This window comes from Callospermophilus lateralis, chromosome 3, assembly GCF_048772815.1.
Source record: "Callospermophilus lateralis isolate mCalLat2 chromosome 3, mCalLat2.hap1, whole genome shotgun sequence".
In the NCBI taxonomy this organism is placed as follows: domain Eukaryota; kingdom Metazoa; phylum Chordata; class Mammalia; order Rodentia; family Sciuridae; genus Callospermophilus; species Callospermophilus lateralis.
Window position 1 is genome coordinate 7,771,733 of NC_135307.1, and position 25,277 is coordinate 7,797,009.

At 42.8% G+C, this 25,277-nt stretch overlaps 2 protein-coding genes across 6 annotated transcripts in view; one reads left to right on the forward strand and one right to left on the reverse strand.

Annotated features, from left to right (window-relative positions):
- Ccnk (cyclin K) overlaps positions 1–2,266 on the reverse strand; it is a 28,880-nt gene extending 26,614 nt beyond the window's left edge. Inside the window, exon 1 of the mRNA XM_076849674.1 lies at positions 2,171–2,266. The gene's annotated coding sequence lies outside the window, so the exon portion shown is untranslated. The remainder of the gene's footprint in view (positions 1–2,170) is intronic.
- A 499-nt stretch (positions 2,267–2,765) lies between these two features.
- Setd3 (SET domain containing 3, actin N3(tau)-histidine methyltransferase) overlaps positions 2,766–25,277 on the forward strand; it is a 76,770-nt gene continuing 54,258 nt past the window's right edge. Inside the window, exons 1-8 of one of the 5 annotated variants that reach the window (XM_076849677.2) lie at positions 2,766–2,914; positions 6,370–6,401; positions 17,140–17,169; positions 17,278–17,387; positions 19,100–19,192; positions 21,523–21,671; positions 23,628–23,700; positions 23,980–24,236. In XM_076849677.2, coding sequence (XP_076705792.1) covers positions 17,285–17,387; positions 19,100–19,192; positions 21,523–21,671; positions 23,628–23,700; positions 23,980–24,236 — 675 coding nt within the window. In that variant the 5' untranslated portion in view covers positions 2,766–2,914; positions 6,370–6,401; positions 17,140–17,169; positions 17,278–17,284. Of the gene's footprint in view, positions 2,915–6,369; positions 6,402–9,303; positions 9,354–17,139; positions 17,170–17,277; positions 17,388–19,099; positions 19,193–21,522; positions 21,672–23,627; positions 23,701–23,979; positions 24,237–25,277 lie in introns of those variants that run through there. The other 4 variants (XM_076849679.2, XM_076849676.2, XM_076849675.2 and 1 more) reach the window with 4 other exon arrangements.

The following is a 25,277-nucleotide window of genomic DNA, read 5'->3' on the forward strand; positions in this document are numbered from 1 at the left end:
GAGAAGACATTCAGCATTCGTTTTTTAGGGACTGGCTAACTTCACTTAGCATAATCAACTCTAATGCCATCCATTTGCCTGCAAATGCCATGATCTTGTTATTTTTTAGTGCTGAGTAATATTCCATTGTGTATAAATGCCACATTTTTTAAATCCATTCATCTATTGAAGGGCATCTAGGTTGGTTCCACATTCTAGTTATTGTGAATTGTGCTGCTATAAACATTGGTGTGGCTGTGTCCTGCTAAGAGCCATAGCCAAGTAGTATGATGCATGGCATTTTTGGTTGAAAGGTGACACCAACAAGCCATTGAGATGATGATTATGTTAATATCTGCATTCATATGGATATTAGACCCCTGCTGTCCACCTTGGCTTGCTATGGGACTCCTGGAGAGTTTCCATTGGTTGGGGAAGTGAGGTAGGAAGAAATTCCGGAGGAGGATTTCCTGTTGGAGTGTGTGCCAGGGAGAGTGCAGTGTGTGTGTCAGCATATTTCCCGAGAGCATACAGGGCATTGGCGGGAGTTTCAAAATAAAGTTTGTTCCTGTTTGAGTGGCTCGTGATTTTGTGCCCAGCCAGACTGCGGCAGTGTCCCTGTAGTATGCTCTTTTTAGGTCTTTTGGGTATAGTCCGAGAAGGGGAATAGCTGGGTCAAATGGTGGTTCCATTCCCAGCTTTCCAAGGAATCTCCATATTGCTTTCCAAATTGGTTGCACCATAGATATTCTTTATAATCTTCTCAATTATCTCAAATTTAACTCCTCTTGTTTTGTCCTTAACCCAATTTTAGATTAAAAAAAAAAAAGCAGAAAACATTTTTTTTCTTTTCACGGTCTTAGTGAACTCAGCGGTTTTGCAATAAATTCCTAAAACGAATTTGCACATTTTATAAGCCAAAATATGAACCATTTTTTCTTTATGATATTCAATTTTAGAAATGGCATTTAAAATGTAAGAACCTCATTAACAATTAAAATGTTTCTGTATTGCTTGTTGTTGCAAACTACACTTTCAAATGCAACAAATTTAGTTAACTATGATTTTTGCTGGAATCAACTAATATGCTTGGATAATACATTACAATATAATCAAAACGAGGGAAAAGGAGAGAAAACCCCTAAAACTAGACATCAATGGTAGCCACTGGAAAAAACCCTAAGAGTTCTGGATAATTATTACATTTATGGTCAAGATAATTTAACAAATAAGCATCTTAGGAACGCTAACAATTTTAACTAAAATGTCTATCAGTACCATTAATACCATCATCCATTCTTTCTTTCATTTGGCAATATAGCTGACTAAATGTCAGTGTTCCGGGTGCTGGGGATCGAAAGCTCTGCTCTTTCACAGACATCATTCACAGACACTTTTAATGTGTGTTTACGACTGCAAGGCACTATGCTATAGATGTGTAAAAAAGGATACATAACGAGATACACAAACCTTATTAACTTTGCCTTAAAAAAAAAAAAGGCCAGTTTTAAGTGACTGCTCTTTACAAGACGTTCCTAACCTCAGATGACTTAGCGAAAGCTCCGTTTAATTGGCAATTCACACTTAGGGACTAATCACTGAGCATACCCTATGCAGATAATGGTTCAGAAAGTTTTTAGACGTATACCTTGTCTTACGATAACGACCAAACCAACCGCCCAGGAGAGGGTGAATGAGGACGACATCTGGGCAAGAACGAGCTCACCGCGGAAGTGCCTCCTAGTCCCACCCTTGCCCCGTGGCCCGGCGAACTCCCAGGTCCGAGCAGAGCAGGTGTGGGACGGTCTCCGAGATCTCACATCTGCCCAACCACGACCCGCCACGAAGGAACAGGGAAACGAGCCCTCTGCGGCCGGGTGAGACCCCCACCCTCTTCCCGCCGCTAGAAGATCTTCCAACCCCAATCGCGCCCCAACAAATCGAACGCCCCTACCAGTTCTAGGGTTCCTCAGACCTCCCAATGCCGCCCTTGCGCCTCAGACCCTTTCCCGAAACCCACTCCCCAGCCCCTCGTCACCAGCTAACTTCAACGTGCAAGGGGGCTAGCAGAAGGGGCGAAATCTCGGAGGCAAGAGTCCCCCAGCGGACGGCGGCAGTTGTCCATACCCTACTCCGAACTCCAAGTACGCGAAAAGAGGGCGGCGCGGCCCGCGGGCCGCGGGTCACTCACCCCTCGCCTCAGGCAAGCCCCTTAGCAACGTCTCTCCTTGCTGACTGCGGCCATCTTGGATGTGGAATGTCGGGGAATACGTCATCACGCTGCGTCTCGCGACGAAAAACAAACGACTGGAGGGGCGGGGAGCGTCGGCCGCTCATCAGCCAATCAGAAGAAAATACAGCTCCCCAAAGCGGAACGAACCGCCAGTTCCCTCTCCACTCGCCGGGCGGATCAGTGGCTGCTGCGTGTAGGAGGAGGAGCCAGCCAAAGGGTCCTTTCCGTAGGCCACGCCCCCTTGGCGAAAGGGAATTCGGAAGCAACCGAACCTGCTAACGGAACTTGGGCCCGGAGGCGGGGTCCAGGCTGCCGTTACCCAATCAGAGCTCGGACATGGACAAAGTTCAGCCAATTGTGGTTTCGGGGCCGGCGGGGGCCAAGTCGGCCGCTCTCGCCCCCAGAGCCTCTCGCCCAATGGCTGCACAGGACCCCGAGCGGAACGGCGGCTGGGCGGCGGGGCGGGGCCGCGCCCAGGCGTGCGAGGCGCTGACCAATGAGCGGCGGCGGCGGTGGCCCGGGGGCGGGCCCGGAGGCGGGAGAAGTTGGGTTGGGCCGCGGTGGCGGGGCCGTCTCAGGCCGCCGTCCCGCCCCTCCCGTCCGGCCGCCACCGCCGCCGCCGCGGCCTGGGGGTTGGTTGAGGCGGACGGTGGGGTCCGGACTGGACTGTGGCGCCGCCGCTGCGCGAAAGGGAGCGGACAGGTGAGCACCGGCGGCAGCCTCACGCGCGCGGCCCGCGGGCTGCGGGGACAGTCGCACTGTCGTCCCCGGGCGCCGCGAGGCCACCCTCCGGCCGGCCCGCGCCGAGTCCAGCCCTCTCCTCGGCCGGCGGCTCCGGGCCGCGGTGGGCGAGTGTGCGCGTGGGGCCGTTCACAGAGGGCCTGCGAGCCCGAGGCCACCCGGCCTCTGTCCTGTCTGGCTTGCCGGGGCGGGGGCGCCGACACCCCATTCCGCGCCAGCCGGGTCCCGGGGGTGGCAGGTGCAGGGGACGTTGCCCGCGCCGCCCGGTGTCCCCGGCCCCTCGGCGCCGCCCTCGGGTGGGGCCCGGGCCCCTTTCGCGCGCAGGTCTCTGGGCTCCGCGTGCGCCCGGGTTGCGCTCTCATTTCCTTCCTCCCTTCGGTCTCCCCGCCGCCTGGGGGAAGGTGATGTGGTTTTTATGTTTCTCTGTCTCCCAAGCCCCAGCGCCCACCAGGGCGCCCGCGGACCAGTCCCCGCTCTCTCCCTTCACTGCCCAGTTATAAAGACAGTCGTAGAAAATAGGTCATCTTTCTTCCCACGCGCCCCTGGCCGTGGTCCACACGCGCAGTGCCATACTAGGGAGAAGAATTCAGTGCTTTAGAGTTTGTTATTCCGGTTTTAAACTCTTCCTCCTCGTGGCTTCAGCCTAGCGAAGCAACTCTGCCAATTCCTCCGTTTCCACTGGGGAGAAGGAGGCGATTAGTGACGTGCGCCACTTGCTGCGGGGGCCTCACCTCCGCTTCGTTGTGTAGGGAGGAAGACATTTAAGTGTTTCAGAAAAATGCACGCGTTCAGAATCACTTAGGACATACTCTCTTGCTCTTTTAAATAAAAGGGGCGATGTTTCAAAAGCAAAAATACTTTTAGAATGTGTCGATAGATTAATTTTGCCTTTTCAGAAAGGACTATGATGACATTTTAAAGCTTAATTGATCAGTAACAGTCTTGGACAGCTGTTTAAGTGAATATACTCCAAGAATATAGTAAAACACAATCAACTTTTCTCTCTACCTTTGAAATTTGCAAAGATGAGCTCGAACCACGATATACAGTGCTTATACGGGTTACTTTGCTTGAAGTCACACCTTATCAAATTAATCTCAGCGTCTGCTGTGATTAATATTTTGGTAAAATTCCAACAACTTGGGAATGAGTTTTTCTCTGACTTAAGAAAGTAGTTTGCAAAGTGCAGTGCTTAAAGATAGAACAACCTCTTTATTGGGATCCCAAACAACCTTGGGTTTTGAGCCTTCCACTCCCACTTTCCTGTCTTGCCCTCCTTTCTCTCTGTGTATTTAATATCTGAAGTGGATCTCTGGTCTGAACAGAGTGAAATGGTTGTCACTTTTCTTCGTTCTTCCAGTGTGCTATCTGTGTTTTTGTTTTTTTTTCTTGGAGTAGAAGTGATGTTGGATTTGAAGATTAAAATATTTATGCCTGTATGTGCTGCAGGAATGAGAGTTTCTGTTCATTCTCTGTCTATAAGATATAGTGCAGTGAAATTGTTACCAAGAAAGTAGCGTTGAGCTTCTCTTCCAGGTCATGGATATTTAGGCCACATTCAGTGAAGAATAAAACTTTCTTTAGATAATGAGAGAAATGTGAAGACTGAATTCAAATATTTTCTGTTCTTAAGTTTAGTTACTAGGAAAGTTTTTGAGAACTCTGATTTAGCCATTCAACCTCCTAAAAACTTGATGCTTTCATGCCCAGAATGGCAAAGATGACAATGCTAGGAAAAGTATCAATATCAGCACAACAAGGGTTTGCTTATAGTAAAAATTTAGTGGATGATCTTGGCAACCAGTGAAACCCAGGTACAGACCCTGTATATTCACAGGGGGTTGGTTGCAGGACACTCCCTCTGCCCCCATAGCCAAACTCAGGGATGCTCAAGCCTCTTCCATTAGATAAAATTATGTAGTATTTGCATATAATCTGTCTACATCATCCCATAAACTTTTTAGTCACTTGTAAATTACTTATAATACCTAATATAATGTCAATACTATGTGAATAGTTGTTGTAAATAGTTGCTATACTGTGTTATTTAGGGAATGATGGGAAAATAGTCTGTACATGTTTTTTTTTTTTTTTTTTGGATTTTTTTTCCCCAAATATTTTGATCCATGGTTGGTTGAATCTGGATATGGAACCCAAGAATGAGGGTTGGGAGTGTGTGATTGTACATAGTTTGTGCCCTATGGAATTTTAGTAGAAATATGAGTAAATATGCTGTCTCCAAGTCAGGGTTCCTCTGAATGCTTTCTGACTAGATGTCAATTTAGTTTAAGACTTTAAAAGCCTCTTAAATGTTTGAATTACATAGTCTCCTTTTTACTTTCACTAACTGAAGTAGCTGTTAGAAATTTAACTAATAACACTGTATCTTTGTTGTGTATGGTTTGATGAATGTCTTCCACTGGGAGGTTTTTTATCTTTGGAAACCTCACATACTCCTGGCTACAGTGCATGGTGCTTCTGTTGGGGGTGAGGAGGAAGTTTCTAGTAAGTGTGTTTCCTCTCCCTGGACCAAAGTCCTGGGAATAGAACCATGATCATGTTGCCCCAGAGAGGAAAAGGAGTCATTTATTAATGTGACATTCAATATTTTTAATAGAACGGTTGAATATATCTTCTTTCTAATGTCACTTTGGAAGTTGCTAATGGCCAGTTATTTGCTTTCTCAATTAGCTTATATTTTCACCTTTATAGTTATGTTGATTTATTAGTGAAAAATATTTTGATTTTCTGTGCATCCTTTTTCTCTTCTTACAGTCAGAAACATTTTTTTTAAATATCATTCTAGTTCATAGTTAACGAGTTAGGATTTAAGGATTCCTCACTTAAAAGTTTATATGATTTTCACTTTTGTTGCAGTTATAGGTACACCTTACTTGGCAAAATGGATTGCTATGCATTGGATTTCCTCTTACTAATTCATTTTCCTACTCATAAAATTGAAGATATTCATTATTTTGATATGAAAACAATAGTTTTTAACTTTCAAGTTAAAAATATATTTCTGACAGTATTATATTTTTCTATTACAAGGAGTTTGACAATTTGTAAACAAACTTGTAGAGAAGTTTACTAGTTTTTCTTGTCATATAGTTTTATGAAAAAAACTTAATTCACAGAAGCTTATTAACCTATTAATAAGTCCATTTTTTTTTTTTTTTTTGTTGTTGTTAAATTCACCCAGCTGGCAATTAGCTACATAGACCCCATTTCCATTTAGGAGTCTTCTCTAGGTTTTTGCAGTAAACAGACCACAGATCAGAGGTACCAACATAGTTATTAACAATTTGAACCTGAAATAAACTTGAACAAAAAAATATTTCATATGATAATGAAATCAAATTCTAATACCAAAGTTAAGACTTTGAAATTCTTTTTTTCCCCCTTCTTATTTCAAGTATTTTCCAAGACATGAACTATCTGGATTAAGGTAAGTCCAAACCCTCCTGGCTGACAACGGAAGACAGGGCACACTCTCAAGTTAAGCTTTTGTAAAGGCTCTGAGTGGCACTGATTACCAAGCCACAGTGAAATTTTAATCTTTTACAAGCCTAGCCTCAGGAATGGGGTGGGGAGAGAGGAGAGCAGAGCAGCAGCAGGAAGAAATGTTTTCACTCTTTAAGAAGGACTGAAAATTGTGTAGACAATATGGATAATCATGTGATAAACAAGAACTCTTTAAAAATTTTTTGGGTTGGTAGTAACAATTGTATACATAGAATTCTTAATAAATATGCAGTATTTTAGGTTTGTTACTATCTGATCCTGACTTATATTGCCCTTTTTTAAATAAAACACTTCACTAGAATATAACAAGATCCGTGGATTTTATTTTATTAATTTTATTTTTATATTTATTTATTTTTTTAGGTGTAGATGGACACAACACAATGCCTTTATTTTTATGTTGTGCTGAGGATCGAACCCTGGTCCCGCCCATGCTAGGCGAGTGCTCTACTGCTGAGCCATAATCCCAGCCCAAGATCAGTGAATTTTAAAGTTTCAGTTTTATAAAATAGACATGACTCTTCAATATCATAGTTTTCTATTAAGCATATTCAAGAGAAAGTAAGAATTATCATTAAAGTTGCTTTTGCCATAAAGTATTTACTAGTAATTTAACTAAATTTGCTAGTAAATTTTTCATTTGTTGATTGTAATAATTTAGCATTGTCATGGTTACCTAATTGGTTTGTGCAGGTTTTTGATGAACAGCAAGTGTGGCATTGCAGAACTCAACGCGGGATGCGCCTGATTGGGTGGAGGCTCCTTTGCAAGTTTCACTCTTGTCTCAAATTAAACCTCAGGCCACTCCTGACAAGGCAAAGAATAGTTTTATACTTTTCAAAGACCAAAGAGGGAAAACCTTTACCCCTATATGTTTTACTATTGCAGGAAAATATTGTTACTTTGAACATTAGGGATAAGCAATGAACTTTTGGGCTTTCATAAATGTTGGTTTTGAGCTGAATCCTTGATGTTCTATTATTGAGTATCAGTAAAGTTTGTCATCAAGTGTGCTTGTCAGATTGCTACCAATTTGAGTGTCATCTTGCATACATCAGCTACTTTCTTTAAGGATCAGCTTTCTCATCTATAGAGGGGCATGATAAAAATTTTTGTAAAATGCTCACCTCAGTTTCAGTACATAGTAAATGACCAAATGAGGCAATTATGTGGAGGTTGATTATGTTGGGGAATTGCTACTGTAAATGACAGGGATGATACCATTTTGGGCAGCCTGGAATGTTATCCTGAAAGAAACAGTGTGATAGTTACCATGAATAATCACCTTAACTTCAAAATTTCAGTTGTTTAATATAGCACATCTGTTTTGCTAAAGTTAGTTTATGTGATGAATAGCTTTAGTTGTTTTATCTTGTCCTGAAGGCTATGGGGCCATGTCCCTGTTGTCTTTGTATTTCAGATTGGATACTCAAGAAACATGCACCAAATAAGTGAATGTATTCTTGGAGAAAAGCTGTAGCTGTTTAAGAAATATTATTGAGTTCTGTGAAGGCAGGAGTCCCACTGAACTGGACTCCGAGCACATCTGAAGGGTTTTGTTGACCTTTTAAGAACTGACCATCTAAGTGCAATATACCTAAGTGGTTTTGTTCACTCTTGAGAAGTATTTCTTGAGGGGCATGTTAAACTTGGAGAAGAGAAGACATTGGGGAGGACATGAAAGCTGTCTTCAAAGAATTTGGGCAGGTCCAAGAAGATGACCAGGCCTCACTTGTAAGCAGTGTATCCTGGAGGAGGCTGCCGTGGAATTGAACAGGCTGCAGGAAGGGCAGCAGCACTGCTTCTCACTGAGCATAGGTGGCCAGGATCAGCCTAGCAGTCAGCCTCAGCTTGTGCACTTGTCAGCCAGAGAGGACATGTGCCATGTCCTGCCTGTCTTATGGGTTTCCAGACTTAAATCAGGCAGTTGGTAACAACCGTAATTGCTGCGTAATGTTAGATGCCATATGTAAAGCATGAGGGGGCTTGAGGGTTAACATAGATAACCCTGAAGGTCTCTTCCAATCTTGATGCTCCACAGTTCTGGAATCTAGGATCCTTAGGGTAGGAGTAGGAGTTCTTTGAAGGTAATTTCTTAGCAGAAATTACAGTGTCTTCTTTATGTTAGAAACATTTAATAGAAATGTTTATTTCTATCAACTGATTCCTTTTCAAAGTTTTTTTTTTTTTTTTTTCCAATTTCTCTTAAGTAGGGACCTCAGTTTTTTGGGGGAGAAAGGATGCTTCATTTCTTGATTTGAAGGAATGGCACAAACTAAAGAACATTAGTAGATGTTTCGGGACAACAGAGAGACAAGGTAAAGGTGAACCCCAACATGCACGCACTGCCTTGTGACTGGGGAGGCCACTTATGGCTGTGGGGAAGTCAGCCTAAGGCTCGGCTCTGGTCACTGTCTTGCAGGCTGTGCTTTTCCAAAAGATTCCTACCATACTAGATGTTGGGACCCCCATCTTGGATGAGTTAGTTAACAGTCACCCAATTCTTGATGGATTTTGTCTGCTCGTTCAGGTAACAAATCCTAGTTGGGGTCACACAAATGGGGGTCATTTTTGCTCATGGCAAAATTTTATAGTTCGTAGAGGCTGCTTTGGCTTTTCACCAAGTGTAACACAGACTCCAGTTGACACGGTCTGTTTCTTGCTATCTTAAAGGAAGACCAGACCACCTTGTTGGTTCTGCAGCTTCATCAGGTTCTCTGCATGTTCCCTCTCCTCCTGAGATTGGTGAAGCTCTTCAAAGTCAGAAGATGCCGACAGGCAGAGGAAGGAGGATAGAGCTCCCTGTTGATCTGGTGGTTAATGGCCTCTAAGTCCTGCACACCTGCTTGCAATAAGGACATGGTTGTCGCAGCAGGTGGCTGTGCTGTGCTGCAGTGGCTTGGGGAGGGACTGATTGGGAGGTGGTGGACCCTGGGCACTGTGAGTCGGTGGGGGAGGGCTGCTGGCTTATGGGCTGTCTGGAGTGGGGTACTCGTCCATCCAAGCACTGTTGAAGCAGGAACCTGAAGAGCCTCGTGTTAATTTAAGTGTGTTTATAACTCAATTCAACAGATTAAAACAAAACTATTATGTATCAGAAGTGGTTTTAACATCTTTAATATTATTGTGTAAATTAATGGAGAGTGACAACTTTTTAAAGTCTCAACTTGTAATGTATATATGACAACCCCAAATGTTCTGTACAAAAATTGAAATTTTACATGCATCTTGTATATCTATGTTCATCCTGGTACTTAAGTAGCTGCTGCTTTGGTTTCTTAATACTTTTGAATCATGGCACATTAGTGTCTCCTTTAGTTAGAGTGTGGAATGATGGGTGCCTGTGAGCCTCTTAAACTGGTGTAAGTTAGTATGGTATGTTTTGCTACTGGGCCCGGCTATTGGGTAAAGCCAGAACAAATTTCTGATACTAACCTCCTTCAGTTAACTGGTACATGTGAAGCAAGGATGGTATGTACAATACTTATCAGTGTCTGCCGGAGAGAAAACATTGTCCAAATGCCTTTCAGTTTCCTCATCTGTCATCCTGCAATTTGTGTATTTAATTCGGAATGTAATAACATGACCTGCAAAGTATTTTAGTGAAATGGAGAGAAATGTATTTCCTGTTCTTCCATGCACAGATTGAGCACACTCTTACCTGCTCAAGTGCACTTCTCAGCTGGGGGCCTGAGGGAGGAGGAAGCCATTCCCTCCTCAGTCCAGCTGTAAAGTTGGGTTAGTGCAAGCTGCCCCCAAAAACAGATGCTGTGCTTGAGGTAGAGTTTCCTGGATAAATTGCCAAATAAGTGCAATCAGAAATGTTTGTTCTTGTTATACTTATTTAAAAGCATTTTTTTTTTCAGGAAGAACTCAAGCAAAATATAATATATGTATCCTTTTCATTTAGAACTTAAAAAAACTGTACTGAATTGTATCCTTTTAGTATGTGTGAAGTATACTTTGTAAAAATGAGTTCAATGTTTAGCACACCTTCACCCTGTGACCCCTCCTCATTAGCTATGTTTCCCAAATGTGCGTTATCTTACTTTTCTGGACCTATTTATTTTACTCTTTATATGAAATAGAATCATTGGTTACAAGTGGTTGGTTACAGATGGCCCTGCGTATCAGCAGTGTAAGTGATGATTGAGTGTGGCACTTACTTTCCTCTGTTCTGTTAGATGGGGAAATTGCTGACGGACTTAATAATTTATAGTGTTTTAAAGGGCCAGAATTTTAAGATCCTATAGGTTTTAAAAATATCTTAATGGTGAAGAAGTAGGGATGAATCAAACCCTTAGCTTGGCTGTTCCTCTTTATTTTGGGTGTGACCCTTCCTGTGATTCGGTTTTTTTTTTTTTTTTTTTTTTTCAGTGCAGTTCTCTGTCAGTCCTATAGTACTTCTCTTCTCTTCACGTTTTCTTTGGTCTTAAGTATTATTTAAATCATTTTCCCCCCTATACTTAGAGTTTCCCAAAGATAATTCAATAAGTATTTGTAAATTATGCCTGATTTCAATATAAACTTTGGAAGAAAATATCTTTCATTTAGCCTTGTACCTCTGGCTAATATTTGTAATTTAATGGGGAGGGGGAAGAATATGTGTTAGTGTGTGTTTACATTTTTCCAATAATATTGACTATAAATATTGGTTTTTATAGAAACTTGCTAAATGTCTAATAGGCTTATGTGCGCTCGCGCTTTCTCTCTGTAGAGAATTAAGGATGTCTATTTGATTTTAAGGATGTCTATTTTACATCATATCTCTTTGACTATTTCATTTGTTGAAACTTGGATTTCAACTGAAATCACAAATGAAAATTATTCATTCTGTGTAGCACATTTTTGAATCATAAGCAAAAAGGGTCAGTAGTTATTTCAAATCCATAAGATTGGCAAAATCATGTAGCACAGATCTTTTTTGTTAGCTAAAAAAGGTAAAGTGGGATTTAATTTAGAAAACCACCCATACGGGATACTAACACCTTCTCAAACTGACTCAAAATTTAGTCATCCTTCTTAAACTGTGCTTCATTCCTTGCCCTTCTGTGTTCTTACATATTTTAGAAATTAACTTTGCTGCTTTATTTTGGGTGTGACCAGCCCAAAGGTCTGGTCTCCATCATTCATTGTCTTTTGCAGTAGCTGGCGTTGTCCTAGGCACTGAGATGCAGAGAACTTGTTTAATTAGCGCACCTATATTTATAGTCCAACTGTATGCTAATCTAGGATTTCATGTTTGAAGTGGTAGGTGTGCTGTTTGGCGGCTCTGGTCTCTTGGCTAAGTTACAGCCCTCTCTAAGCTTTAAGCTGAGCTTGGCCATAGCTCTTTCTTTTCTGTCAGAAATGGACTGGTTACTGGGCACAGTGGCACGTGTCTCTAATTCCAGTGACTTGAGGGCTGAGGCAGGAGGATTGCAGGTTCAAGACCAACCTCAGTAATTTGATAAGACCCTGAACAACTTGGTGAGACCCTGGCTCAAAATAAAAAATAAAAAAGGGGGCTGGGGATGTAGGTCAGTGGTTAAAAAAAAAAAAAAAAAAAGCACCCTGGGTTCAATACCCAGTACCAAAAAAAGAAAAAAGAAAGAAACTGACTAGTTCTTATTGTCTGTCTGTTTTATTGCCTTCAAACAAAGAATTTTGCTGGCTTCAAAGAAACCAAAAACACTTTCAAAATTTGTGTTTGTTTTTTCAGTTCATTGTTGAATTTAATATCTGTCCTAAGCTTTGGTTTTCCAAAAGAAACCCATTTTTAAGTGTGATATTGTATAAGCTGTACCTTAACCTTAATCCCCATGGCATGGCCCACCTATCTATTCATCTCTTTATATATACACACACATTTTCATTTTTACTTTTAAGAGTTGTGGTGGTTCATTAGTGGAACTGTTAAATATTTAGTCCAGTGTTTCATTTGACTGCTATTCTAGTCATGGTGGGCATAATTAGTAACTATAATATATCCAAATATGATATGCAAAGATTTCTTCTTTCAGCAGACATTTGACCGTCTACTGTATCCATGTTGCTGCACTTGATCCTACAGATAATATAGAGCTGGACACTTTAGTTTCTTCCTGCCACAAGACAACAGGTTAAATGAGCATATAAGTAATTTATACTGCAGTGGGTGAGGACAAAGGCTCTGAGCTATGCTTGGAGGTGTGGGGTGGGAGACCCTGTGGTGAGGCCAAGGATTAAGGGTATCCAGGCCAGAGTAACAGGGTAAGAAGTGTGTAGAACTGGGAATGATAACCAGACCAGGGGCCAAGAGAGGGCAAAGTGTGGGGAGCTGGCAAAGTGCAACAGAGAGCCTGATGTTTTGGGGGGTGAAAACAGGTAAATTTGAGGCTCCTGCCTTCCAGGTGCTTTGAGTTAGGAATGTCCCACAAATAACTAGAATACAGTACCAGACCAACCCAGAAGCTGATAAATCTTACAGACATTGGTGGCCCTAAGGTTAGAGGAGCATCTGAATTAGTAGTCCCTGTCCTCCAGAGACTAAGTTCTTAAAGGTAAAGGCTAGACCATGTGTTTGTGGCTGTCTGGATTCAATGCACGGGGCTGAGAACTCTGGGAGCTCTCTGGACTGCAGAGCCTTGGAACCCTGTCTCTGGGTAGAACAGATTAAGAGATAGCAGGACCTAGGATCTTGTGCCCTAGGGAGTAGCATTCTCTGGGGACAGGGATAGGTAACTCTCCTCCCCCTTAATTAAGATGAAGATTCTTCCTGCCTAAACTAGGGTCAGAGCTTTCTCTCCCTTAGGGGCTATATCCCTGTGGGAGGGAAAGAGTCCAAAAAAGCCGCCTAATAAACTGAACTCCAGGATAAGTCCAGCCTTTAGCATCTGTTAATGACCTCAAATTTGATTAACCCTTTCTTCCTGGGTTAAGGAACTTTCATGGGAGTAGGGACTGCAACGAAGAGCCTATAATTTCCTCTAAAGCCATTGGGGACATTTTGATGGGGACTTAAGTTTGTGGAAAATTTTGCCAGGAGAAGACAAGGCATAGACAAGAGGTGACTCCATGCCAGAAAAAAGGATGAACACTAGCAAACTTTTGGAGCCATGTTGTGTAAAGGATGGGCAGAGGAAAGCCAGACAGAAAAGGGGGTTGAGGCAGGTCACCCTTCCAAGGCCTTGCTAGGGAGGTCAGGTGTTATCCTCTGAGCTGGGGAAAAACTTTAAATTGAACACAAGAAGCCTATGTAGTATGTAATTCCATTTGTATGATGTTCAAGAACAGGAGGACTGATCAATGGTAACATAAGCCAAAGCAGTGGCTACTTCTCCGTGTGGGTCTAGAGTAGGAGGGGCTGGAAGAAGGGCTGGCCTGCTCTGGGCGCTCCCTGTCTTTCTGCTGGTGGTAGCTGTGCAGGCCAGTGGAGGAGCCGTGGATTTGTACTTTGCTGCCGTGTTTTATACTTCAGTTTTTTTTTTTTTTTTAGGGCTAACTGTGGGCAGTGTGGTGCAGGAGGAGATCAGAGGCAGAGGAGTGAGTGGGGATTTAAAGAGCTGGCCAGCAGGGTCTTGCCTGGGCAGGTGACTGTAAACAGCCCGCAGGACTTCTGAAGATGGCAGCCAGCATACCTCGTTTTCAGGGTTTAGTTTACTAATGTGTTTTGAAGTTTTGCCTCTGTTGCATTTCCACATCTACTGGTATTTCTAGAAGCTAGCAGTTTTCTGACTGCAGAAAATAAAGAAATGTGAACAATTTGAGTTGTAAGTTCTCTACTGTAAGAAAATTGCTGTCAAAGGAATCTGTTGTTTTCAAATCATGGTGGTCATATGTTTAATGGTCTCTCACTTAGAGCAGGAATTCAAAGTTCCAAGGAAGTAGTAACCTGGGTAGAAGCTTCAGAAATGAAGATTTTGACCTGACTTAAGAATGCCTGTGTGTGGAGTTCTGGGTTAGAGGTTGGGATAGGGAAGTAAGTAAAGCAGAGAAACCCCCTCAGAGATTCTCTTGTCTCAAGTGGGTGTCTGGTGTTTGAGCCAGTCTTGACACAGTGGGTTCCAACCCACTGTAGGATCTACAAGAACTCCCAGAGGTGTAGAGGAGAGAAGGTCGTGACCAGGAGGACCAGCAAGGCTCTCAGGGGATGCAGAATTTGTGGACATGTTACTAAAGTGTTGCATGCGAGGGGGATGGGGAAGGAGAGGACAGGTGCATCAAGGCATGTGCCAGAGCCTGTGTGAGGGACTGGGAGTCCTTGGTGTTCCTGGAACATAAGGTGCTGGCAGGTGGGTGGCAGCATGAGGGTAGATGCAAGCAGCAGGAGGGGGCTTGGCCAGGGCCATTCATAAGAGACTAGTGTCAGGTTCTAAGCAGGAGGATGAGCTCAGAAGGGTGTGGAAGGAGGTTAGAAGAAGGTGGCTGGAGCTGCTCAGATGCATTGAGTGACCACTGCCAGGGACATAATCCAGTAGTGTTGATCAGGACCTTTTAGCCCTTTGGAACTCTGGAACGCCAAGCGCTTCCTCCCTGCACGTGGACAGAGGCAGGTAGTAGTGCTGCTAAGTTCAGATCCTAGTACTGCCTCTCGCCTGATGTGTGACCTTGGAAAGAGGAAAGACTTTTGACCTTCCTGAGAATGTCAGGGTGATGATGTCAACTGCCCAGAGCATCTGGGAAAGTCACAAGAGGAGCTGTTTCTGTTCCTGGGCCTAGCGGACAGGCACCGAATACAGGGTAGCTGTGGCCACTGCTGTTATAAGCCACTGGCCTTGGGCGCATGCTGAGGGTTGGTGGAGAGGTGAGGGGCTGTGGGTCAGTGGAAAAGCCTGTTGTGTAGCCCTGGGTGTGTGCTGCGCAGGCTGGGGCAGAGCAGCGTGCCGCCACAGGCCCTTGCTGTTCAGGGAAGGGGGAGGATCTTGCAGCTCTTCATGGAAGTGCCCTTCTTAAGCAGTTCACAGGCTGTCACACGACAGAGGATGTTAGCAGGGCAGAAGGGAAAGGCCATTGAGCCAGCACCAGCAGCGTGCGTCTGCATTTCTTCCTGCCAGGCCAGCAGAGCCACTGTATGTAGCAGTGAGTAAAGTCCTTGTTACCTGACTCTGTGGAGGCTTGGGTTATTTTCAGGTTGAGTTCAGTGGTCCTCTGTAGAGATGCCTTCCACGGCTATGGCAGGGTCTGAAGTTTAGAAGGTGGAGGTACTCTATCCAGGCTGTGCCCTTGCTCTTGGCCTTGAGTGAGTAATGACAGGGAAGGGGCATTTTCCTTTTTGGAAGACAGTCCTTTGGTGTGGGAACTGTGTTAAGCTGTTCCTCCTCCTGCCCTCCCCTCACTTATCTTTTTCTGCTTTTGTCCAATTCCTTTTAATTCTGCAACAGTTTTTCGCATCTTTACTGGTGGCCTTTTATTGCAGGATGACTGACAAGATATTTTGCACTGTTTTTTAGAAAATTTATTAGATCCATGAGTCATGTGTTATTTTTTTACACATTAGAAAAGGTACACGTCTTAGTAAACAATGCTCTTTCCAGTTATTTTAGTACATAGCCTTATTTCCATGGATTCAGTTACAATGGAATCAGTGATCTATTTAGTTGGAGAATATGCATTTTAAACCTGTTGTCACAGTTTTCCACACTGTAATAGTCATTTCTTTTTTTCTTTTTTTTTCCCCTTTGGTGCTGGGAATTGAACTCAGGACCCTGGGCACACTAAGCATGTGTTTTACCACTGAGCTGTACTCCCACCTACCTTGTTTTTTTTTTAAACAAATAAATGGTCCAAAGATTACTTGTTGGTGCTTCCTTGAGAGCACATGTGGTGTACTGGCTGGGGCTGCACCAAGGAGGTTGCTGGGATGGTTTGCTCTTCACTGCTCCACTGACTCTTGGCTGGACTGTCTCATCTTCCTGGGTCGCCACCCTAACTAATATTCTTCTCTCCTGAGAGTCACATTCAGACTCCCAGGCAGTAGCCCCAGTCCTCTCAGCTGGCCAGATTGCTTCTGGCTTCCCTGCAGAGGTCTCATGCTTTGCTCAATCCTGTCCCATCTTTGGATTGCCCAATTTGGATGCTTTTCACATCCAAATTCCTTGTTTCCTTCAGGACAATGTTATAAAATGTCTTCAGACAAACATCATCGCATAGATGTGTTTACCCTGAGATAGTTCTGTGTCACACTATCTCATATTCTAGTCATTGTTCATGTGTCCAGTGATATAGGACTCATGAGTGGTTGACCTCATCTAAGCCCAAGGTCTGTGTGGACTTCCTGGAATGCCATGGGCAAGGCACTTAGGATTCTCCATGGAATGGCATATTGGAATTAGACTAGCTGTATAAAAGGTTTTCAGCTGTGTAAATTCTGATCTGTCAACTTATGATACTACTGCTCCTAGGAATAGATGCTTTTAAAGGAAAGTGGATAGAGAATATTTAGGTCTTTGTGTCCTTATGGTAGTGTGTATGTCTCTGGTACACACATGTGCAGTGCACGTTTGTCACTGTTGTTCCTGAAGTGTGAACATTTTAGTTTACATGATAATCTCTGCACAATTAAAAAATTTTAGAGTACAGTTTGCTTCTACTCTAGTTCTTATAAGTGAAAAGGAATAAACTTTTCTTCCAGAGATTGCCATGAAGATTTTTTTCCCTATTTGAGAGCCTTCAGATACTAATTTACACATTTCTTTTTCTAGAAGGAAACCTCAGGACCTGGCATGTGAGTGGTAAGATTTTAGCATGTCAAGATGAAGATGCTGCCATGCTATATTTTATTACTTGATTTTGTTCTTTGGTAATGTGACTTTTTTCTTTTTGTCTTCTCTGTTTTGTAGTCAGAAAATGGGTAAGAAGAGTCGAGTAAAAACTCAGAAATCAGGCACTGGGGCTACAGCCACTGTGTCTCCGAAGGAAATCTTGAACCTGACCAGTGAACTGTTGCAGAGTAAGTACCCCTTGGCTATCCCTGGGGACACAATGGTAGTGCCTTTCTCTGCTCCTCATGTCCAGTGTGGGTGTCAGGCTCCTGAGGATGAGAGTGTCCCTCGGGTTCCACTCCCAGCTTGTGACCCAAGCAGTACAGCCTTTCCCTTCTGTAAAGATATAGGGGGTACTGTACCAGTTGGGACATGTCACTGTTGAATACAGAGCCTCTGCAGCCCAGACATCAGACCATGGACCTCCCTGGGGACCCATGGAAAAAACAAGCTCCACTGCTTTTTAGCAGTGTAGCCTCGGACAGCCACAGAAGCCTTGAAGCTCAAGTGATCTTCAGTAAACATGGGTTGGTGTCTCTGAGAGTGTGACGCAGACCTCATGAGATCTGGCATGCAGGCTGTACGCCAGCCGACAGCCCAGGCCAGCCATCCTGCTTCTCAGGGAGTAGCCCTTCTAGAATGGCTCGCCTTTATTTTCAGTGATTATACAATAATGCTTCTGATTTCCACGTGCTGAAATCTGAGAGTTCATTGTTCAAAGAAATGAAATATCTTTAGTGCCTGTGCTTACTTTAGTAAGCTGCTTTAATTTGGTAAGTTTTAAAAATTGTGAGTTCAAGTTGTGCTACAGATGCCTCAGAACTGTGATCATTCCATTGATTTTTACCCCTTAGGTTCAGATCATGTGACAGCTAAACTTCAAATGAAAATTCAGCTTTTCCTCCCTGATGGAAAGCAGGCAGCAGCCAAATTGGGGTCAGGTCCTTCCCAAATGCTCTGTGATTCCTGTGGGGCGCTGCAGGGCTCAGCTGTCCCTTACCACCCATCATCTGTCTCCCCCTGCTGCGCCTGCCCCGCTTTTGGACAGGCTCCTGTCATTTTCACCACTTTACTCCAGACCCCAGTCAGTGCTGACTAATGAAGAATGAAGTCAGACTGGTCATCCGTAATAGTTAGCATCCAACGTTTAACTGGCTCATGTTGATTATTTGCCAGATGTGCTCTTGTCCACACAGGGCAAATGGGCGGGCAGGGACACAGGAGGGTTCTCTCTAACCTGGTGCCATATTAAAGAAGCAAAAAGCCAGCTTGTGGCCTTCCAAAAGGACCAGCCCTGATTGAATGTTTTTTCTGTTCTGTAGTAGAGTCTGAACTGCTTGTTGAGCAAGGACTATGCCACCTCTTTTGTAACTACCCCAGAGTGCTTAATATAGTGCCATACACAGGCATGTGCAGAGTTTGTTTAGTAGTGTCCTTATGTCCAATTGACTGATTTCCTGAAAGAGCCATCATCATGGGGCTTAACTAGAAGACATGTTGACTTTTAATATTACATTCTGTTTACCATCTAGAGGGATTCTGGGGAAATATTTTGCATTTTTGCTTAGTTTTTTAGATTTTACTGGTTTACAAGTATATTCTGAGGAAAGTTATTAGAATAGCAAGAACTGGTTGGATGGGAGCTAGGCCCTCATGGGGGCACCAGAGCACATTTTAGTGAGGGGCACTTTGGGGATTCAGAGAGTTTACATGCTTTGAGAAGTGTTCCTGCTTTGCATTGCACACATTTATTATTGTGGCTGTAGTAACTCTGTCCTTTAACCACGAGACAATGACAAAATCCAAATCCTCTTCCTTTTGTTCTGCTGTCTAGTGGATTAAGTTGAAGGAGAGAAATGTTAAAACATTTTAACATTTTAACATGACTCTTGTGTTACAGAATGCAGCAGTCCTACACCTGGCCCAGGAAAGGAATGGGAAGAGTATGTACAAATCCGATCTCTGGTTGAGAAAATACGGAAAAAGCAGAAAGGTAAATTGCTAGAATGAGAATCATATATATATATATATTTTTTTTTTTAAATGACGGATATTTTATTTTATTCATTTATTCATATGTGGTGCTGAGAATTGAACCCAGTCACATGTGAGGCAAGCACTCTATCTCTGAGCCACAACCCCAGCCCGGATAATCATATTTTAATAACGTCCTGTGGAAACTTGGCATGGGTCAGAGGTTTTGAGAGTAATATAGGTTTCATGACATCTGTGCCCATCTGTAGAAAGGCTCCTTGAAACCCAGAAGGAGAGGGCCCTGGGAGATGGTTCCCATTTCTGAGAGCACAGGGTGAAAATGTGAAATTTTGGGGTCGGGAGGTAATGTTTTATATTGGGGGCTAAAATGACTACTTTTATATATAAAAATATTATATATTTTTATCATATGAAATATGTATTTAAATCTTGTTTTCATGTTGTTTCCTTTTGAATTTCAGGACTATGCATAATACTGTATATAACAACACACAGAGAATACGCTGATTGGCTAATGTCTTATCATGTGTTTACGATCAACTCCAACACATTTTGATTAACTGAAAGAGAGTTAGTCAAGTAGTGGTTGAGCTGCACCTTCACTTGTGTTGTGCTTTAGCAACCATCTTACTGACTCTCAGCCAGGCGGGTAGTGGGGCCAAGTGTCAGGTTGTCAGCTTATGCAGTATACCTATTGTTTTTGTTCTATAAAGCATAAAAAGTGAAGATTGGTATGCAGAACCATGCAGAAAGTAGAAAGAGAAAATGTAAGCATGCAGTGGGAAAGACTTGGGCAAATCTTCTCAGATTCCATTTCTTACTGTCACGGAAAGGAGTCAGAAGAGGGTTGTTTATATGTGCCGTATTAAGTGATGTTCTAATGATCTGCTGTACACATCTGTAAACATGTAGTCTTTAGCTGGAGTGGTCTGAAGTGATGAACAGGTTCCTTTATAATGTGTTTACTTGCACTAAATAGTGGATGGTGCTAGTCCTCTCTCACCAAATAGGCACCCAAATAATGTTTGTATTTCCTGAGTTTCTCTTCTGAGAAAATACTGCTTCCTATGGCTGACACTAAAGAGAGATCACTTATTAGTCTCAGTGAGGGAAGAGAAAATCCTGTCTAGATGATCCCCACCTCAAGTCATTAGTCTTAGTGGTATTTCTGTGTATCTGGCACAGCTCACCAGTGTGCTGGGCAACCTCACCTACGTGGGGTGAGATGCCACAGGCACCTGTTCTTCACCTAGCTCCTAGTGCTAATAAAGTGCCTGTTCCTCCCCCTACGTTTGTCAGGACACAGTGGTTTTTCCTGTGCATAACTTTTCCTCTTTTGGAATATTTCAAGCATGCTGAAAAATCCAGAGAAGAGCAGATGCGTTAAGAATCTACTGCCCAGTTTGAGCACATGCTAAAAAAATGTTGCTTTGACTAAGTTCTCCCTTTTTTTTCCTCCTTCTTTCCACCTGCTCGTCCACTTCCCTTCCATCCTTTGTAATTTTTTTAATATTTATTTTTAGTTGTAGTTGGACACAATATCTTTATTTTACTTATTTATTTTCATGTGGTGCTGAGGATCGAACCCAGGGCCTTGCCCATGCTAGGCGAGCGCTGTACTGCTGAGCCACGACCCCAGCCCCTTGTATTTTTTATAAGTAATAAAACATAGCTACAGCTAGAGCCCCTCAATTCCATCCCATTGTATATATTCCCTCATGTATAATCCCATGGAACTTCAGATACAGCCATACATAATTGTAATTGGTATTTAAAACATTTATCTACATGGTGTCTATTTCCTTGATCTTTTTTAAAAACACATTATGTTTTGAGTTTTGTTTACACTGATACCTGGAGTCTGCTTCATCTGGATTTTTCTGTAGTGCTCTAACTTAGATCTTCAGGCCTGTAGAGCATTCCCATCCTTTTCGAGGGCACACATGTGAGCTGCTGGTTTTTGTTTAAATAGCCAGTGTGAATATGAGTGAAGACCTGCTAGGCTTGTGAGGGGAAAGCATTGTGCCAAGCCATCAGTAGTGGCAGCGAAGCTTTTCTCCCCTCCATCACGTTACCTAATTGAACCTCGTGTTCCTAGTACCAGGACTTGTCCTTCTAAAACTGATGGGCTATGGAGATTTTAATTTGCCTTTCCTGGAGCTTGTTAAGGTGTGCTCTAGGACGGTCTGGGTATTATTCATTTTGGTTTCCAGATTGAAGTTAGGACCGGATCTGGTGTGAATTGTGCTGTACTTTTACTTTCTGAAAGCCATGTGAGTGATTTGTGTCTTAAAAGCATCTCTTATTTTCTAAACATGGACAATATAGGTCTGTCTGTTACTTTTGATGGAAAAAGAGAAGATTACTTTCCTGATCTAATGAAATGGGCCTCTGAAAATGGGGCTTCTGTCGAAGGTTTTGAAATGGTCAACTTCAAAGAAGAGGGCTTTGGTTTGAGAGCAACAAGAGACATCAAGGTGAGTTTATAAACTATTGGTCTTAGAGGGTCCAAATGCATTTGAACCATGGTGTGTTGAGGGTACAGGATGTGGTGTAGATGCCTGGGGCTTGTCCTTGACCTTGTGGCCATACAGGCAGCCTGCCCCCTCTTGTGGGCAGGCCTAGAAGAGCTTCAGCCCTTCCAGTACTTCCTCCTGCGGAGCCACAAGTTAGTTCACATGGCCAAGCCTCTGTTAGACCATAGAGCATGCCCCATGGCATTTGAGATTTAACTGAAGAAGAAAAGTGAAGAAAAAAAGAGCACACAGGAACTTGTGATGGATCAGAGGTGGGGCTGGTGGAATGGGCAGTGCCGAGGGTGCTGATCGGCATTCTGGGTAACTGTGTGGATGAAAGTACCACTATTCAGACACCGTAGCGGAGGCAACAGGGAGAGGAGATGAGAACTCGGCTTCTGTAGAGGGGAAGTGCTTCTTCTCCATGCCAGGTCCTTCCTTGCATGTCTAGGGAGCAGCAGTAACTTGGCACTTCTGCCCTGCCTGCCACTTAGGCCTTTCCTGAAGAGAAAGCTGACTCAGCCTGTTTGCCTGTTTGGGAGATGGAACAGGGCTTGGCCTTTTCCTCAGTGGGAGCTGCTTGCCCATTGTTCTGCTCTACCCTTTCCACCCCACCAGCTTCATAGGGGCAGGCACACTGAGGGGCTATGGGAACAGTGCTGCTTGTGACTAGATGGGGGCAGTCAGTCTATTTCTGGGGCTCAGCAGGTGATACCTTTGGGTGATCATCTCTTGTATTCTTCTCTCTCTCTCTCTCTCTCTCTCTCTCTCTCTGTCTCTGTCTCTGTCTCTGTCTCTCTCACTTGGTTCCAAACTTGGTTAGAGGAAATGGGTGTTATGTGTTTGGGCCTCTCAATCCTCCAGCAAGAGTTTTGGTCAAGCTGAAGTTAACCTTTCATTGAAATGCTCATACCCTCACACTGGTGTATTAGGTATTCACTAAATTTAATATCTCCTATGTGAATGGTATTTTCTTTGTTGTTAAACCAGATTTCCAAAAAAATTCCAGAGTTTCTTCCCTCATGGTGCTCATCATCTATAGTATGGGACAAGACACATAAAATAATTGAGATAGTAGACATTAGTTAAGGCCAAATGTCACATGCTCTTCTTGTGTGTCAGGTGGAAAGCCTTATTACTGTAGTTGCTGCCCAGAATGTCTCAGCTGTGGTCTGTTGTACCTGTATCCTTTTGGGGTATGGGAAGCTAAATGGCAGACACTTATTCCTCACAGTTCTGAAGGCTGTAAGGTACACAATCAGATGCCAGCTTGGCCCAGGGACCTGTGTGCATGTTTTAAGCAGTATAGATACAGAGAGAGAATATGCCAAAAAGAAGCCAAAAAAATTCCATTTTGCCAGAAAATAAGATAGTCCTTTGGGGAAAATATTAGTAAAGCAAAGTCTGTCTTCTGGTGGGCTTGTGCTTTTGCTCTGAACAGCTGGAGAGGGGGATGCCTTTACAGCGGGAGCAGTTCATAGTGGCAGACATGGTTTTTGTTGGAGACAGGAATTGTTTGGTTTTGTTTTTACAACTTAAAATATATATATGCAACAGAGAATAAAATAAACACTCTTTGTGCCCTACTTCAAATGTTATATTTGCTTCAAATTAAAGTTGAAAGTTCCTTTTTTGATCATTTGCCTTCTTGGTATAGATAGTCACACAGTATATTTAGTTTTCAGTTTTTCTACTTGAAATAGAATTTTAAACTGTGTCTTCACTCATTTAACTGTGATATAAATGCTTACATTGTAAAATATATCTGATATTGAGAAAAGAAGTGCTGATACACAACCTTAAGTTGTAGTTCATGTGTGATTCAATTTCTGATCACAAAGTTGGATTGAAGGTTGTAACATGTTTTGATGAGTCTACTATTTTTATTTTTATTTATTTTTTGTTCTTTTTTTTTAGGCAGAAGAGTTATTTTTATGGGTTCCCCGAAAATTACTAATGACTGTTGAATCTGCTAAAAATTCGGTATTGGGTGAGAATAATTTCTGTTTGTTTAAGGCAAAGTGCAAGTGACAAAAATATATGAAATTCTATTTTGACCCGAAGAGCCATGTTTGGTTGTTTTCTCAACTGGAGAAATAGTCCTTTAAATTCGCATGAAATGTTTTCCATTCTACATCCAAAGAGTGATGCACATGACTTTAAATGCAATGAGATCTTTTAGTTTTGTCTATCATTTCCATGTATGTTTTGAATGATTCTTTTTAAAGAGTCTGTGGTACTTACACTGCTCACTTCTGGATTAATTCAGGGCCCTTGTATTCTCAAGACCGGATTCTTCAAGCCATGGGAAACATAGCGCTGGCCTTCCACCTCCTGTGTGAGCGAGCCAGCCCCAACTCTTTCTGGCAGCCCTACATTCAGACCCTCCCCAGTGAATATGACACTCCCCTCTACTTCGAAGAAGAGGAAGTTCGGTGTCTTCAGTCGACACAAGCTATCCATGATGTCTTCAGCCAGTATAAAAACACAGCTCGACAGTATGCCTATTTCTATAAAGTCATCCAGGTGAGCAGGGTGGCCTGGAAAAGGGGACTTGATACTTGCATGTATGTCCCACTGACATCTTGTTAAGGATACTTAAAACACTTTGCTTTTCAAATTAAAAAATATTCAATTATATTTCACTGTTTCCATTTTTATAGAAATTTCACTACAGTACAGTTTTGAATGTATCTGACTTCATCATTGTCTAGGGTTATGCAGCAGTTGTTCCTGAGTAGTTACTAAATCTCTTAGCTTTTTTTTTTTTTTCTAAGAGAGAGAGAGAGAGAGAATTATTTTTTAATATTTATTTTTCAGTTTTCGGCAGACACAACATCTTTGTTTGTCTGTGGTGCTGAGGATCGAACCTGGGCCGCATACATGCCAGGCGAGCGCGCTACCGCTTGCGCCACATCCCCCAGCCCCTAAATCACTTAGCTTTTTTGAAAACAAAAGATTATGATAAAATCTTAAGACTTGTAAAGTATATCTGATACAAAATGGTGCTCTGTGTGTAAAGTTTCCAAGAAAACAAGAATCCATTTTTGGGTTTCTCCTCTATATGTTAGTAGTAAAATATTGATAATTTAGTAAATTATAACATGATTTGTTTGTTTTTTCAAAGTGTACTGTGTATCACAGTATCATAGATTCTAAGTTCAAGTGTCATAAAGGGTCTGCAGGAGGCAGCAAACACTTGAGCTGTATCTGATTATGCCTTTCTGTGTCTTGCTGGTTTGTCCACCCTCATCTTGCATTTCCAGGTTCAGGGCACTAGGAAGGTTCAGGCCTGTGCCCTAGTGTCCCCCACAGAGCTTGGGGAGGGGGGGTCCCTGCCATTTTTCCCTTCTTAGTGCCCAGGGATCAGCTCCTGGGCTTCTGTATCTGATCCAGGACACATAGGACTGGGAACTGTTTGCCCCTGTTCCCTTGGAGTTTGACAAGCTGCATCAGACCGATTTGGTTGTTTTTTAGACGGTCTGTCCCTGCTGTGTTTTAGTGCATGAAGTGGTACTCTCATTTCATTGCTCCAGTGGTATTGTTTTCCATTCCACTGTTTGAACT